The sequence below is a fragment of the Chiloscyllium plagiosum genome, unplaced genomic scaffold (assembly GCF_037043375.1).
Source record: "Chiloscyllium plagiosum isolate Xiang-an unplaced genomic scaffold, Cpla_swu_hap1 HiC_scaffold_15, whole genome shotgun sequence".
NCBI lineage: Eukaryota > Metazoa > Chordata > Chondrichthyes > Orectolobiformes > Hemiscylliidae > Chiloscyllium > Chiloscyllium plagiosum.
The window spans coordinates 37,672,964-37,691,066 of record NW_028270153.1 but is presented as its reverse complement, the minus strand read 5'-3'; the positions used below and the strand labels follow the sequence as shown (position 1 = coordinate 37,691,066).

At 37.7% G+C, this 18,103-nt stretch overlaps 1 protein-coding gene across 1 annotated transcript in view; it reads right to left on the bottom strand.

The window, feature by feature from the left end:
• Nucleotides 1-18,103, bottom strand: part of prex1 (phosphatidylinositol-3,4,5-trisphosphate-dependent Rac exchange factor 1) — a 224,052-nt gene that overhangs the window by 101,477 nt on the left and 104,472 nt on the right. Inside the window, exons 6-9 of the mRNA XM_043710358.2 lie at nt 16,646-16,807; nt 14,044-14,177; nt 12,543-12,658; nt 10,018-10,167 (exon numbers count right to left, since the gene is read on the bottom strand). Of these exons, the coding sequence (XP_043566293.2) occupies nt 10,018-10,167; nt 12,543-12,658; nt 14,044-14,177; nt 16,646-16,807 (562 nt within the window). The remainder of the gene's footprint in view (nt 1-10,017; nt 10,168-12,542; nt 12,659-14,043; nt 14,178-16,645; nt 16,808-18,103) is intronic.

Here is an 18,103-nt window from a genome sequence, read left to right as displayed (position 1 = left end):
ATAGGAATACCTGATTCAAATCTTCAGTAACTTCTTTTGTTGCATTTCGAGCAAGACAACAATTTGACCAGTTTTTCCTTGCTCTAAGGCTACTCTTGTTTAGGATGCTTAAGCTCTCAACCCAGGCTAGAGTAGACATAACATTAAGGTGCTAAATTCTACTTTGACCACTGACTACAAACAAATTTGCCAGATTAGATCTTCAGTTCTCAACTCTACTGAAGAATGATTCAGTGGAGGAAAGCAGCAGTGTAGTGCTTCTGTCACTGACCGAGTTGTTCAGAAACTCAGTATATGGGTTCAAGTCCCACGTTGGCAGAAGGTAAAATGTGAATTCTATAAAAGATGATCGAATGTTAAATGTAACAAGACGTTTTTGCAAGAAGCTGCTGTTCTGATTGGAAACCCATTTTTTTTCCTGCAGGTGCAAATGCCTGCATTGATTCACTCCATAGACATATGTGTTTCTCCCAATGCATTTATGTCAGACTCAAATAATTTGTCTTACAAATTTAATAACCGAGAACTTTATGTTCACCAATACCTGTTGATTGTTGTTAAAAATCCATTTCACGAAGAAAATCTGCTATCCTTACCTGGAATAGCCTACATATGACTCCGGACCTTCAGCAATTTTGTTAATTCTCTGAACTGTCCACTAGATGATTAGGAATGTGCAATAAATACTGACTGAACCAGTGATGCCCACATCCCATGAATGAATAAAAAGAAATGTGTAATGATACCCGGACCACAAGAACAAATTTGCAAATTGCATTCAATTCGAAATGTCATTGTTTGGAACAGATTCTTTGACATGGGCCAGCAGACCATATGCAATCTACTTAAAATTGTCACTGAAGATAGTTGCAACAGTCAAAACAAAATCATTAACAGACTTCCTAACAAAAGACTATGGCCAAATATCTATTTAAACAGTATACATATGCAGTGCTTGCCAATGCTAACACCCTCTGCTCAAGTCATTTGCTTTTTGTTAGTAAAGTTTTGAGAGGCCTTTCTAGGTAAAATACAACTAATATCTCTTACTACTCCAACTTGAAGTTTTGAATAGATACAAAAGGAATGCCATCAGATTGGTCAAACATGCAATCACAACTTTAAGTAAACAACCACAAATATTGAAGCCAGTCCAACAAATAAAAGTACTTCAAAAATTAAAGCAAACTTGTAGAATGTAATACAATTGGGGAAAACATGCCAGTAAATTACTGTTATTTAGTTATTGGGGTGGCACGGTGGCACAGTGGTTAGCACTGCTGCCTCACAGCGCCAGAGACCCGGGTTCAATTCCCGCCTCAGGCGACTGACTGTGTGGAGTTTGCACATTCTCCCCGTGTCTGCGTGGGTTTCCTCCGGGTGCTCCGGTTTCCTCCCACAGTCCAAAGATGTGCAGGTCAGGTGAATTGACCATGCTAAATTGTCCGTAGTGTTAGGTAAGGGGTAAATGTAGGGGTATGGGTGGTTTGCGCTTCGGCGGGTCGGTGTGGACTTGTTGGGCCGAAGGGCCTATTTCCACACTGTAAAGTAATCTAATCGAATCTAATCTAATCTAATAACACTTATCGTCTAATAATTTCAGAAAATAAATGATCCCTTGTGGAGACTAGCAAAAAATTAGCATTGTAAGAAATCTGATAGATTGAATAGCAAAGGGATACCAGATGAAATTCAGTGTTGCTAATAGCATTACATGAAAAATTACATGCATTCAGCGGATAGAAAGTAGGAACACGGAACAACTTTAAACCACTGTACCTTTGCACAGTACTTGAGAGTTCTCAGCTATTAAATTTGAAACAAAAATTATTTGAGGAGGAAAGAAATACATCAGGAGAAATACCTAAGTGAACAAAGTGAATCAAAACAGGCATTTGCAGCTGCAGGAAAAAAACAGGTTTCCAATCAGAACAACTCTTTGCAAAAATGACTTGTTACATTTAACAAACTTTACCTTTGGTCATCGCTCATATGTCTACGAGTGGGACTCAGAAACAGTCCTCAGCACCAAATAGAGTGAGAGAGAGGAGGGACCTGTTCTTCTGAAACAGTGCAAGAGGCAGCAGAGGCAACAGTTTCATAAACAGCACAAAACAGAACCGGGACAGGAGTTTCTGAAACAACAGGAGAGAGTGGGGACAGCAATATCATAAAAATAGTCGACCTGTGGGAGAACGGCAGCACTGGCAAGAGGTAGAAACTGGTGACAGTGCAACCCTTTTAACCTGTTTCTACTTATCAGAATGCAAGTGTGATATGGCAGGAAAGCGATCAGGTAATTGATGGGCATTTCTTTCTGCAAGAAAGTGAGGACTGCAGATGCTGGAGATCAGAGCTGAAAATGTTTTGGTGGAAAAGCGTAGCAGGTCAGGCAGCATCCAAGGAGCAGGAGAATCAACGTTTCGGGAAATCACCTTCAGTTCTTTGAGTATTACAGCAAGCACCCAATGCCTGGAGAAAGAATGCCTCATCTTCCACCTTGAGACCCTCCAACCACACAACATCAATATCAATTTCACCAGTTTCCTCATCTCCCCTCCCTCTACTTTACCCCAGACCCAACACTCCAACTCAGCACCGCCCTCTTGAAATGTCCTACCTGTCCATCTTCCTTCCCACCCATCTGCTCCACCCTATCACTATCACTACCCCTCCACCTTCATTTACGTAACACCTTCCAAGCTACCTTCTACTCCCCCCAACCCCCACCCCCCCCATCCTATTTATCTCCCAGCCTCCTTGGGCACCCTGCCTCTCCCCACATTTCTGATGAAGAGATTCTGCCAGAAATGTAGACTCTCCCTCTCCTTGGATGCTACCTGACCTGCTGTGTTTCTCCAGCACTACACTTTTTGACACATTATACCAAGCAGAGTTGATAATGGAGAGTTGGTAGCTGCAGTATATTTTGATTTCCAAAAAAAGCATTCAATAATGGGCTACGCAAACTATTTCTTTTCAGAATATAGGAACTCATGGTACAGGTGTAAAGTATTGGCATGGATTGAGGCTAATGTTAACATACAAAACAGAGTCAGAATGAATGGGTCTCTTTTCAGGTTAGGAAAAGGTAACCAGTGGAGTGCTACATAGATCAGCCTAGGGCCTTAATTGTTTACTATCTACGTTAATGACTTGGGGTGGGGGGGGGGCAGAGTATAATGTATTCAAATTTGCTGATGAGACAAAAATACGTCAGTGGACATAATGGAACAAGGACATGAGGAATCTGCAAGGAGATAGAGATAAGTTGAGTGAGTGGGCAGGCACACAACATATGTTCTTTAATGTCGCGAAACGTAACATCATGCACTTTGGTCAGAAGAATCAGAAGGCATTACAATTGAAAATGGCGAGAGGCTTCCAAAGAGTGCAGCACAAAGGATCTGAAACACAAAAACCTAAGATCCAGGTGCAGCAAGTAATTAAGAATGCAAATGGAATGTTGGCATTTATTGCTAGGGCATTGGAATTTAGAATAGAGAAGTCTTATTGCAACTGTACACGGTGGTGGTGAGACCACACCTGGAGTATTGTGTACCGTTTTGGTCTCCATACTTGAGAAAAGTTGTACTGTCACTGGAGGCAATTCAGAAAAAGAGATTCACCAGGTTGATTCATCTAATGAAGGGGTTGATTTATCAAAAATGGTAGAAGAGTTCAGACCCTTATTCATTAGAATTTACAAGAATGAGGCTTTATAATGTTGATGAGGGAGTTTGACAGGGTCGTGTTGAGACAATGTTTTTGCCAGTAGGTGAATCTTGATAAGCAGACAGTTATTTAAAATGGTGATGCAAAGGAATTTCTTCACCCAGAAGATAGTGAATGTCTGGAATTGTCTACCTCAGGGAAATATGGAGGCTAGATCACAGAATGTATTTATAATGGAAATGGATAGTTTTTTGAAATATCACGCAATTGAGGGCTGTGATGAGCTGGCACAAAAGAAGATTTGATGCCTTAGAGATGTCACCCATGATCTTGTTAAACAGTGGAGCAGGCTTGAGGAGCCAAATGGCCTACTCCTGCTCCAATTTCTTACGTTACACAACCACTGAAACTTGGCACCTTTCTTAAAAATGTTGTGTAAGTGCAAGTTACTGTTGGCGCACTTGTAGAAACATGCTGCATGAGTTTATTCAATGAATACACCAATAACTGATGTAATTGCAGGGCCGATTCCAGATGGACTGCATTAACCTTCAAAACACACACACACACACACACACATCATACAGTTCATTAGCACACCTATAATAATGGCTTCATTTTAAATGGTTGCAGATGCAAAAAGAAAAAAAGAAAAAAAATTCAACTTAATTTTCAAAATAAACTAAGTTAAGTATTTTACTCAGACAAGAACCTGCTTCACAATCTCAATGACTATTGGTGGCACAGCTGATAAATCAGGACCATACAGCATTTTTAGCCACACACAAATGCAGCATTTTATCCGATCTTTGCTTCCTAGCTAACCTTTGTGTGTGCAGTTTCCCAATGCAAAATGATCCCAGGTGGGAACAGAACTTCAAACACTTGATTTTTTTTTGCTGGATAATATTTCCAACCTGAAACCATTTTACGTTGGAAAGCCAAATTTTGATCTCATCAAAACACATATGGTCCAGTTTCCATTAAGAAGTTAATTGATTAACTCTGGCAATTTGTGCAATAGTCTTCTAAATTCTCACTGTTCAAGAACATTTGTGATTTGCAAACACTGGAGGAAAATGAACAGTCTATATTATATATGCATTGAAGTCTCCAGATGTTTTCAATCATTTTTACAGACCTCCAGTCCATTAGCTTTCATTTGATTGGTTCCTCTCTTCAGAGTCCTCACACTGTTTGTTTAAATATACAATATTAAACCATACTGTATACTTGAAAATGCAAAGCAAATGGGAGGCCAGATTTTATAGGTTCTGACAGAACTTCCCTGGTGTTGTATACATAGTTAAATGTGGAGCTGCTGTTTTCCAAAACTGTTGCCAGAAATGACATGCAAGTGGCACTCTTATTGACAGACACTTCAGTTTAACATTCAGTAAATGAAATTTTAGACAATGAGCTATTCTGAAACTGTATTCGATGCAAAACCCTCTGAGTATCTACTAAGCTACTTTTGGTTCCTCAATCCACCCCACCCAATTTATCATTAAACCAAAACCATTTTTAAAAAATCTGGTCTTTTATCACTGCGCTGTGTATAAATCTGTTGCATACATAACAGTGGTCATACTTCAAGAAGCAATTGTCAAGTAATTTCGGATATCCGATTGTTATGAAATGTACAATTTACACAGGTTTGTGATTTCTATAATTTAACCAGAATAAAAATAAAATAGAAAAGAGAGCTGTAACAAATAAATTGCTGAGAAAACAAGAAACATTCCCACATCTAAAGGAGATACAGCAAAAGCTCGGGTATTTGAAACACATGGAGAAACTCATTAAAAGAATTAAGTTGCTATAGTCTTACCAGACCATAGGGCTGCTCTCTCTCTCTCTCTCATTAGAGAGAGATGACGGGTGGTGATTTAACCTGAGGGTCACCATGCTTCAGGCAAGGGGAGAGGTTGAGAAGAAGAATCCTTCATGGTAACCTCAGCTGGTGAGGTTGGTGTCACTCTGCACTGCAAACCCCAGCTGCCCAGCCATATTTAAACAATCAAAAGGCAAATCTAGGGTCACTAAGAGAATAATGAATTCAAGTGTACAAAAGATTACGGACAAGCAAAAACAAATTAGGAAGGCTGATGTTATCTGCAAGTTTTCTGTCAAATACTAACTGTAAATGATTTTTATAAACAAAGCAGTGACAGACAGATGGAAACTGTAAGATGGCTTCTTCCTACAGAGGTTGTAGGAACAGTGTTGACAATACATCGAAAATAATTTTACAAGAGTGTCTTTGTCGGTGGGAGTGTAATAACATGAGAAGGAGCAACTTAAAACAAAACATTTGCACTTGTATGGCATCTTTCACAATCACAGAATGTCCCTAAGCATTTCACAGCAATGAAGTACTTTTGAAGCAGGCACCAGTACAAAGCCACAAAGTCTCGGTCAATTTGTTTACATTGCCTGATAAAAAGCCAGAAGACAAATGAGCGGGGAATTGGTGTTCTGTGGTATTAATATGGGGACAGCTCTTGACTGGGAAGTTGTACTAAATAAATCGGTAAAAGTCAAAAATGGAAAATGCACTAGCTCTTGCTGACATGCATCCTGGGATCCTGAAGCAGAGAGGAAAAGAGCAGAGGCTCTGACAACAATCTACAAATCATTTAAAATCTTTCAAGTTCCTTTTAGATACTCTGGGCATATTTGAAATTTGAAGGTCAGTTCAGAAACTCTTCTGATGATTTTAAAAAAAAGGATAAAATGACTTTAAAATAGACTAGTCCCTAACATTGTGAGTTTGAAAGGTCCAATTTGTCTGACTGGGAAAGACACTAATTCATTAATACAACCAAAATTGATTTTGAAAGGACAAAGTGCATCTGAATAACTACCCACTCTTAAGAAAATTCTTCTGTCAGCCAGAAAAATGGACAATTGCAACCATTGATCGTGCTGTTGCAGATATGTCTCCCACCACGGCCTTCGAACTCCCAGTTTCTAAGGCAGTCCCATAGCTGTTCTACAGTAACATGAACCATTCCTATGCCACAAACTAGCAGTAATTTTTTAATACATTCATAATCTTGTCATGACTGGGAATCCAATTCGTTACAACAATCTCTACTCCACCTATTGACAACCATTCTTCAAAACCAAGAGCCACGCCCTGATTACATTTGGAGATTTTATGGAATATCCAAGATTCATGTGATTATATTGTCACCAATATCCTGCCACTGTAATTTAAAAGGCAGGACATTATCAATGAACAATATCACTGTTCTCCAACAGGTGTGACTTGTACTAATGTGCAATAGTTTTATGATTGTGAAAATGCAAATCCTGCAAAACAGATTTGTGATGCAAATGTGGCCAAATATAGACCATTTCTATCAAAATGGTTCCAATGATGAAATGGAAGCATTTCCAAAGTTATAATGCACAGGTTTAGGGAACAGCATCTCACCTCCTACTCAATCATCAAAATAATTTACCTGGTTAGAGAACCTCGAAACATAAAAAACACATTTTAAAGTTGTAACTTGAAGCGATTTAACTGCTTGAGAAAAACATCAACTTCAACAAAGGAATTTTAGCAAAAGAGATTTGAAAAGATATACAGATCAAAGCCTCAATCGAAATCTAAATTAGGGTTAATGTGCACACCTACATGGATTGTGGTCAATAAGATTGGTGAATTATTGCTTCAGATTGTCGAACTGAAATACGATATTGTGACCCTCAGAGACTGGTTTCAAAGAAAGGGCAGGACTGAGTGTCCTCTGGATACAGGGTGTGAAGGAAAGTTAGGAAAAGAAAGAAAAGAGTGGACAGGATTATTGACGATGGACAGGATTGCAGTGTTGGAAAAAAGAGGATGTTCACACCTGGGTTGAACATAAAATACATTTAGCTGGAACTAAGGAACAAAAAAGGTGCCATTACATTTTTCGGTGTTGTCTACATGCTGCCAATAAGTAATTAAAAGGTAATTCCAGAGAGGTACAAAAATGATATGGTAGTTATAATGGACAATTCCAATTATCCAAATATATATTTCAAAATCTGCCATGTGAAGGGATCTGACAGGCAACAATTCTTAGAATATGTTCAGGAAAAATCTCTACAGCAGTATGTTTCCATTCAAACAAAAAAAAGGTTTTCTGGGCCTGATTCTTGAGAATGAAATGCTACTTGGTCGACCTGGGCAAGTAGCAGCATCAGAGAATTTAAGAGTCAAATGATCAGGACATCAAAAGCTACTCATGGATGAAGAACAATCCATAGTAAAAATAATAAACAAATAATAAGAATGCATTTGGGATGAATAAATTGGAGTTAAAGATTGGCAGGAGAAACAGTAGTTGAACAATGTGCTACATTTAAAGAAAAGGTACTTAAAGAAGAGTCAAGGTTTAGCAAATAAAGCCAAAGCTTCTTGGACAACAAAAAGATTTTAAATAAGTGTGCTTATGGTAGTTACCAGGTAGAAAATACAATTGTGAATCAGACTGAATACAGGACGCACAGAGGGTAGATGAAAAAGCAAAGTGAAGCAAAGAGGGGGTGTGACAAAAGGGTGTTAGCCAGTATAAAAGGGAATCCAAAGTCATCTTAGACAACAAACAGTAGAAGAGTCGGAAAAGGAGCAATTTGAAGAACAATAATAAGAGACCAAAATCAGGATTTGCACATGGAAGAACACAGCATAGCTGAGGGATGAAATTAATACTTTCCATTTGTCATCCCCAAGGAAGATGATGCTACCTAGGCCATGGAGAAGGGGAAGTAATTTAAACACTAGCGGGATCAAAGTTGACACAAAGGAGGAAATGGATAAGACCGAAAGAGATGCTGAGGGAAGCGAGAGTGTGTCCCAGAGGAGCGAATAATTGCAAACATTACATACTTGTTTAAAACAAATTGTGCAAAGATAAGTTCAGAAACTATTGGCATGTCAGTTTAACCCCAACTAAAAAGCAAAATACTGCAGATACTAGAAATCTGAAATCAAAACAAAGTGCTGCAAAAATGCAGTAGGTCTGTCAGCACATAGGGAGAGAGAAACAGTTTTGACCCTTTGGTTTTGGAAGTATTTTTAAAAATTCCTTGTGGAATGTGGGCTTTATTGGTTGGGCCAGCATATATTGACTATCTGTTGCTTTTGAAAGTGTGGTGCTGAGCTGCCATTTTGAACCACTGCACTCCACTTGCTGTAGGGAAACCCATAATGTTACTCGGGAGGGATTCCAAAAATTTGACCCAATATCAGTGAAGGAACGGTGAAATATTTCCATACCAGGATGGCGAGTGGCTTGGAAGGGACCTTGCAGGTGGTGGTGTTCTTCTATACCTGCCGCCCTTGTTTTCTAATTGGTGGTGGTCGTGTTTTTGGAAGGTGCTTTCTAAGGAGCGTTCGTAAATTTTTGCTGTGCATCTTGTAGTTGGCACACACTGCTGCTACAGATCAAATTTAATAATCACTTGGGAAAATGTGGGTAAGCTAAGAAATTCATGCTAGCTTTCTTTAAGATAAATCATGCTTATCAAACTTGAAAGAGTTTTTTGAAGAGCTGGCTGAGAACTGATGACGGCAACACAAATGGTGTGTTGTCTTAAAGGTGTTTGATATAGTGCCACACAACAGACTTGCGGGGAATGTTTTAGTGCATTGAATATAAAAGGGGCAATAGCAACATGGATAGGGAATGTTTTGAGGGATTGGAAACAGAGTAATGGTTGATAGGTATTTTTCAGGCTGGGGGAGGGGGCATTGTAGTGTAGTTCCTCAGGGGTCAGTGTGAGGGTCGTTAACTTTCCTGACAGATAGTAATGACCAGAATTCTGTATCAGATCATTAATACACTTGGATGATACACAACTTAGAAGCATTGTGAGGAGTATAGTACAGAATTTTGGCATGGATTGGGTTGGATTGAAAGGTCTGTTTTAATGCTGTCTGACTCCATGAAGAGTCTGAACAGAGTAGGTAGGGAATAACTTTTCCAAACTCATGACAGGATGTAGAATAAATGTGCAGGTTGAATTGAGGCATTCAAAAGGGAATTAGATGCTTACTTAAAAAAGAAGGAAAAATATACAGGCTTACACAAACAAGGCAGCCAAATGGCACAAAGTGGGTTGCTCATTTGGAGAGAGACACGATGGGCCAAATGGCCTCCTTCCACACTATAATGATACTGCAAAATTTTCAAAAAGTACATTGAAAACATTGGCTGAATACAAAAGAAAATAATGAGTTATGTGTGCCATCTATCAATAACTTACAAATGGCTCATTAAGTGGGGCAAGCATGACGATACTGCTGTTATGTTAAAACATTAATGATGATTAGAAATTACTCACTCTCCCTCTGTTCTCGCTCCTTTAGAATTGCATCCAACCATTTCTGTTTTTCTTCAGCAGTTTTGGCCATTAAGACAAACCACTTATTTTTAGCCGTGTTGTGGATCTTCCAACCATTTGTCACAGTATAGCCATTGCTATGGTAATCAGCTGCAAACAGATAGACAGAGCTAGTTAGGGAACACAAGGATATAACCATGAAATGTAATTTTCCTCAACACAAGCAGACACATCAAGCAGGGATTTGACTGCTTGATGCCAACTTTCTTGTACTCGTGCAATGGGCAGTTAACTTTTTTGCCAGTCATGACAGAAGACACCATAAAGATTCATTTATTTCTGAGCAAACGAATATTCAAAGGGGGTAAAATGAATAATGTAATATTGTATATTACACTTATTGCTATGAGCATTAGTTAAGAATCAACAACTGCCAGAGACATGAGGTTTATTTATTAGCAGAGCCTTACCAATATCAAGCCCACATTTGCTCCACAAGAAGAGTTTGCCAGTAGTGGGAACAGTTAATGATACATTTTTATCTCTCTCCAATCACTAACCTACACTCTCAGAACAACAGAAACAATTTCTCCATGGTCAGAAACTAAGAGATGTCGAAATCCCACCCCATGCTGGCAGCTTTCATGTAGATTCTGGGTTAACATGCCCTGTAATCAAAAGCACTCTAAATTAACTTGCAACTTAAACAAGTAATTTTTAAGTAGATATGCTGAATTCTGGAGAGAAAGAAAAAGCTAAGAAACACTACCATAAATTCCACAGGTTACCTAATGCCAAAACAGTTACTAGCTCTTAAGCAAGATAAACCTTGAACACCAAAATAAATAAAATGACCCAGTATCTGACCAATTCTGAATGCGTACATTCACTCACAATGTTCAAATGACAATTTAGGATGAATATTCAAATATCCAGATCACAAAGGGAAAATGAACACTTCACGAAAAACACATATGCGGGCACCGCGCGCTGTAAATGTTTTTCATCTAAATCTTAAGCTCCCATGCTCCGAGTTTGTTTTTTGTCTTGCTCACATTTACTGAGCAAAGAAGAAATAAGCATGTGGCAAAAAAATCTCTCACATTTGTGAGAGAAACAGAAGATTTGCAGTTATTTATATTGATATAGGACATAATTACAGACTTATTAGAAAAACCTTTCAACAGGTGGCTTCCTCTGGACATCGAGTCATAACAGCATGGAAACATACCCTTTGGTCCAACTCATTTATGCCGATCAGGTATTCTAAACTAATCTAACCCCAAAAATTAATTCCTGTTCAAATTTTTCAAGACACTGGCAACTTGTGAATCATTTAATATCTTACCCAAAATGCAATGAAACCTTTTTCTCCTTTGACTATATCACTTTTTAAAATGCTAAGAAGAATTTGTATCAGTTTAGCAGTTAACTTACCTTCCCAAGCAAGCAATTAAGCCACAGCTGAAAATGTGTTGCTGGAAAAGCGCAGCAGGTCAGGCAGCATCCAGGGAACAGGAGAATCGACGTTTCGGGCATAAGCCCTTCTTCAGGAATGAGGAAACTTTCCTCATTCCTGAAGAAGGGCTTATGCCTGAAACGTCGATTCTTCCGTTCCCTGGATGCTGCCTGACCTGCTGCGCTTTTCCAGCAACACATTTTCAGCTCTGATCTCCAGCATCTGCAGACCTCACTCTCTCCTCAAGCAATTAAGCCATAATATTAATTTGCTTCATTTGCTATACAAGTTTCAAGAACTCAAGTATGAACATGTCAGCAAATTAACTCAAAGTTAAACCATGAAATTTGTCACAGTTGATCATAATTTCAATTGTTTGGTCACCTTTCGACTATAAATAGGAAGAGCAGAGTCTTGATTCAGAAAAACAAACAAATCTTTAATCACTTAATGGTTCAATCAAAATGGATGAGAAAAACATTGCCCTTCCTCCTAAAGTATAGAATGCAATATTAATGGCAAGCTCTACCAGACTGAAGAAATCCCTTGAAACTAATTAATTATTTAAGCCGCACTTGATTTGTCTTCAATATTTGGACTGAGCATTTAACTGAAGAAATACTAGCTGGAAAAGCTAACACAGGATGTAAAGATAAGGTCATATTATTCAATTACAAAGTCAAATTCTGCAGCTTGAAACTTGAAAATGGAAAATAATGTGAAAACTGGGCTTCCACACAACTCCCAAACTGCCAAACGCTTACCGCCAATCCGCAAATAAACAGCCGCTGAAAAGTGATGCTATGTTTTAAGCACCCAATAGTAGTCTCAAGCCCTTGATGGATGTGTATGTGTCAGCATCAACTAACATGAGAATTAAACAGAAATGAAATCTTCTGCAGTGAAATAGTCTGCCATTTAGGGTATTTGATAAAGATCTATATAAAATAACAGCTATTTGGGGGAGATACCAAAGAACAAAAATACATAGAAATGTATTACAGCAAACAATCATTTCCACCTTCAGAAGGGGAACAATAGAAGAAAACATTAGCAGGTAAAATACCTGTTCCATCTTCAACGTTCTCCACTTCCATTACCTCGGTGTTGATTCTTCCACGGAAAATGTATTGGGCACCATTTATAGATTTGGTGCGCTTGGTTGACTTCTTACTAGCCACCCTAAAGAAAGGGAAAACAAGCATTTCTAACAGAACACAGTTTTCCAAGTTTAATCTTTAGACTTATAAATAAACCAAACATCACCTTCACTCAAATGATGACAATAGTATGGATACCTTTTCTAGAGAGTGAAGTAAGTCAAGCTTTGAAAGCGGGATACATATTTAACTTGGTCAGTGAAAAGATGAAGGGATATGGAGAAAAATGGGCAGATAGAGCTGCCTTGAGAGTTGAGGGGACCAAAATTCCCACTTTTGTCCTTGTGTTCCAAATTTACTTCAACTTTACAACAAATTGAGCAACTGAAACGACTACTTTTAAACTACATGCAAGTCCAAAACATTAATATTGAACAAATTAATAATAACACAATACCTTGCTTAGATTTGAACTGATGAGTCAACAATCCATCTCTTATTGCCATTTAGTCAATCAAACTCAGCAGGAAATATTTGTACCATATAATTTCTTACAGAACAGCCTTACCAGCAACTACTCTTCTTCTGGAATTTAACAGAAGTCAGAAAATCATCCTAATCACCTACCCTTAAATATTCTGTTCATATATTTTACTAAAGTCTGTTACGAAATTTTTTGTCATACTTGTGTCTTACAGACCATTCTAAAAGTAAAATGTTGGCATTTCCAATTCAAGTTTAGTTTAATTCAACAGTTACAGTGTGATTGTATGTACCTGTAGCTATAGTAACATTTAAAAATTTTCTATATAGCAAGTTTATCTCATTTATACTCCATACTTATACTTCCTGTGCATGTTAAGAAACGTGTATTCATCAGCTTGCTGCAGGCAAAGTATTAATATTTTACATTAAGATCTACAAAGCAACAAATAAAAGCATTTGAAAGAGTGATGTACACCAAAGTTCATCTCGAACAGATTTAGAATAACTGCCAAATCAGCACTACAGAAGTGTAGGGAAATCATTACTTTTCATTTCCAAATCTTTTCAGTAAAAGACTCGAGACCAGTTTCCTTCCTTAGGTATGATTCACTTCAATTTCATCAAGGAGAAAAGCACAAGATTGCCTTTCATAGATAGGTTTACCAATTTTCAACATGCATTTAATGGTCATTGATTCCCACAATTATCTAGATTCATTTCTCCTTGAAATAAGCATTTCCAGATTGGAAGGCCACGTAATATACACATTTGGCTGAGAATAGGTTGTGCTCACTCAGTTTGACAAACATTGTTCACCAACTATTATACTTCCAAGAAGATGGTGTATGTTCAAAGTTGTGATGCCCAGAATAAATGGTGAGGTTTGCAAGTTTTTAATTCTAACCAAATTAATTGAGGCTCAAAGTCAGTAACTGCAATTCTTTTTAGGATGCCTTTGAATTGATCCAAGTCATGACATACCTTGACTTTCTTTTGCAGTATACCAGCAAGTTATCAAACAAAAAGAACACTCGCTCCTGAATATTTCCAGCTGAGATCTTTAATAAAGGTCCTTGCTGAAGCAGCTCAGTGCATATATCTGTCAAATTTGAACCCTGGCAAAGAAAAATATTGAACACATTCAGTATCATGCATAGTTGGATGTTATTTCATTTTACAAACTCCAAGTACAAGACAATGTAATATACAACAAAATAGCTGCAAGTTTAATTGTCTAATTATTCGCTATATTTTTCTTGCATTAATACCCACTCAGAATATCTTTGGCAGTACATGTGGAAGTACACAACTGAATGTACTCAAACACACAACAGCTGAATGCAACTTGCCTGTGTATATTTAGAACAGAAGGAAGAAAGTGACAAGTTGCAAGATTTGCTGAAAAAGCTTCAATCTTCCCCAAATAAAACAATCTGCAGAACCAAATTTAGATTACTTTAATTGCTGAAGTAACAAGTATATTCTGTTCGTAAACATTCTGAAATACCTTTGACATAAATGAGGATAAACAGAAAATGGAGACAACCTTGCATACCACATGTAAAAAAGAATGAGGCCCACAGCCTAAACTGCATACAGTCATTAGGTATGAAAGCCATTGGCATTAATCTATGTTGAAAATGTGTTGCTGGAAAAGCGCAGCAGGTCAGGCAGCATCCAAGGAGCAGGAGAATCGACGTTTTGGGCATGAGCCCTTCTTCAGGGCTCATGCCCGAAATGTCGATTCTCCTGCTCCTTGGATGCTGCCTGACCTGCTGCGCTTTTCTAGCAACACATTTTCAGCTCTGATCTCCAGCATCTGCAGTCCTCACTTTCCCCATTAATCTATGTTGTATACTACAGTAAATAATTGCTCATATTAGTCAGGAATGTATGAAAACATCAGCTATCAGTAGCATAACCTCCATAGAAAGTTCCTTCATCAGTGAGATGATAAAATACATTAACATATTTTTGGACCGTCTGTAAAGTTAAATTCATCTAAACCTCTGTTATCTTTATCCTAAATCATACCCAATCCCATTTTCCTATCACCCATGCTCATATAAAGTCATTTGGAAATTAGGAACCAATTTTAAAATTCAAATGCTGTTTATCATATACCACCACACCTCACCCTTTATGTCCCCAACCTTCCTTAGGTTCACATGCTTCCAAGATCTCTGAACTTCTACAAGTCTGGCATCTTCTGCAATCAAAATTTTCATTGGGCCAACACTGGCAAACACACCTTCAATTATTTTGTTTGATACACATCTGTGATGCACTGTACCATGTTGAATGTTTTTATAAATGCCTTGACTGACTTCAACATTTCAAAACAATTTAATATTATTTTAACACAGTTCTTGAAGTTTACCACTTTGCCCAAGCTTTTGATCATCTATCCAATGTCTTACTAATTTCATCATTATTCGTTTGTTAATGCTCCTACTAAGTACCTTGGAACATCTTATTAGCTTAAAGGCACAATGTTAACACAAGTTGTTGCACATGCAGCTTAGTCTTCAGTTGATGAAAACTAGTGCACCTGATATTCAGATTTTTTTTCTCTTTTTAGCTGTTGCATTGTTTCTGTTTAAAACATGCACTTAACGAGCCTTGATTTTTACATTAGAACTGTTGTTAAATCATTCAGATTGGTAAAAGAGGGGACTAGAGTGTTCAATCCACCACCTCAAACTCTATGACAACGCAGCATGGTATCTTTAGGGCACAGAGTGTGGTAAATAAAAATCTATGTTTATGGGCAAGGGACGAAAACTAAAAACATCACACAATCTTATATTGACACAAAAAAATAAAGCATTAAACAAGTATGGTTTGCCTCAAAATGTTCAGCAGAATACTTTATTGTCCAGCATTCAGTCAAGACCACAGAGAAGGCACTTCCTTCAGTCAGAAAAATTACATAATCTTTGCAGCTGCTGCTACTGCAACACGCTAGCTGCAACAGCAATGGTCTTCACTTCTTTAAACAAAAGAGACATTCACAGCAGAATTAGGATTGCATTAGAAATGAATCACGTACAGGAATGACAAGTGTTAGGTCACAGCTTTAAAAAAAAACTAAGATTAATAAGACTTATTAGGTCATCATGCAATGCTGTATCCAGGATAGACGGTGTTAAGGACAGGGTCCGTAGTAATGCACACCTAGAATTACGTCATTTCTCCCATAAAATGTTTTAATTGGCAAGAAAGTTACATAAATGTGTCTAATACAGGTTTTTACATTGTGGATGCAAACATTAAGGGAATATGAAGTCCGGCATTTTTTCAGTGAAACAGCAGGAGTTGAATTTACAGGGTTTCCACCAGAAAGTGTTGTGAAAGAAAGAAACTTGTGTTAACTTAGTTTCAGAATTTTAAACGGATGCACTGTGAAGAATCATATCTAATGGCGATAGTCAACTGAACAAGGAAATTGCTTTCTTTTGATGGGTTTAGAAATGGAAATATATTTTTACCATTAAATTAGAAGACTTGAAAAATGCTCTGTTAAACATTTCAAATATAATGTCATAAATGCTTGTCATTTCATCCATCCTTTTACTCATACCTCCCATCCTTCAATTGATGACTGCAGATGTTCCAAAGCTTCCAGTTTCTCCATTTGCCTCTTGGTTTCATTAATGTTAGAGCACACGGCTTTCATTGCTTGCAAGGCTTTTTCCACTGCAGAGTTATCACTGTGCTTTTTGGGGGTCCGTTTTAGCAACTCCTGCAAGAAATAGAGAAGTGAAACTCAAACTTCACTGTCACCTCAGAAACCAAAATGCTTGAAACGTAGTACCTAAAACCAAATTCAGCTGTCAATACTACGTCTCCAATAAGAGTGATAGTTCCTTTCAAATACATTTTCTTGAAATTAAAAATTACATTTCACAAATTCTATGCACCGATCAAGGTGAATTTCTTTTTCTTAAAAAAAAACTTTTTAGAAGTATACGTTTCTCTCCACCTAATTCATTGATTCATTTCCTCAGGCTTAGATGAGCAAAAACTGTAATAGGAAATCTCAATTTAATATGTTAGAAGTTTTATTTCAAGAATACAGTCACTGATGAGATTAGGGAGAGAACAAATCAGAAATAACAGCTTAGTACATTTCCAAATCTGACATGATCTTGTTCTGGAATGCAACTGGTTAAAGGCCAAGACAAATCCAGGTCTGGTCTTCACCTGGTTTAGATACTTCCCAATTTGGTTGTTCTTTTCTACATTACTCCATAGCTTGTTATATTTAGTACAGTGACCAGAGCTGCACATAATAATCTTCATGTAGCCTTAGTTTTACCTATTTACCCTTGCATCTGCACAGATTTCTCACTGCAATCTTAATATTGCTTCACTTTCCCCAAGGCCCTGACTTCAAATTATTTATGTACATTGTAATGGCTCCAGCATTAATTCACCTGTGAACTTCTCTGCTAAAAGTATATTTTGCCATGAGTTAGAAAATATTCAGACATACACAACAATGTCCACACTACATCACATAACAAGTGTTCTAGGTGGGAACACCAAAGTTTCTCTCCACTTTGGTCAGTGAAGCATCTTCAGATTTCACAAAATATTTGCAGGTTAGGTTGCAGGCAGAAAACTTTATCCTGTGCTCTTCAGTAGCCAAAAAGGTAAGAAAACCTATTACTTCCAGAAAATTAACAGTTTGTGAATTGCTGTTCTGAGAAAGTTAAAAATCACACAACACTTGGTTATAGTCCAACAGGTTTATTTGGAAGCACTAGCTTTCGGAGCGTTGCTCCTTCATCAGGTGGTTGTGGACTATAAGATCATAAGACACAGAATTTATAGCAAAAGTTTACAGTGTGATGTAACTGAAATTATATATTGAAAAAAACCTGGATTGTTTTTAGAATGACCATGTTAGTTTCAGTTCTTTCATATGTAAACCCCAGAACTTTTTTTTTAAAAAGTTACATTCTCAAGTAAACTTTAACAATAGGCGCCATGTCGTCTCATATAATGCATTGAAGGTGTGAGGTGCCCTGTGTGA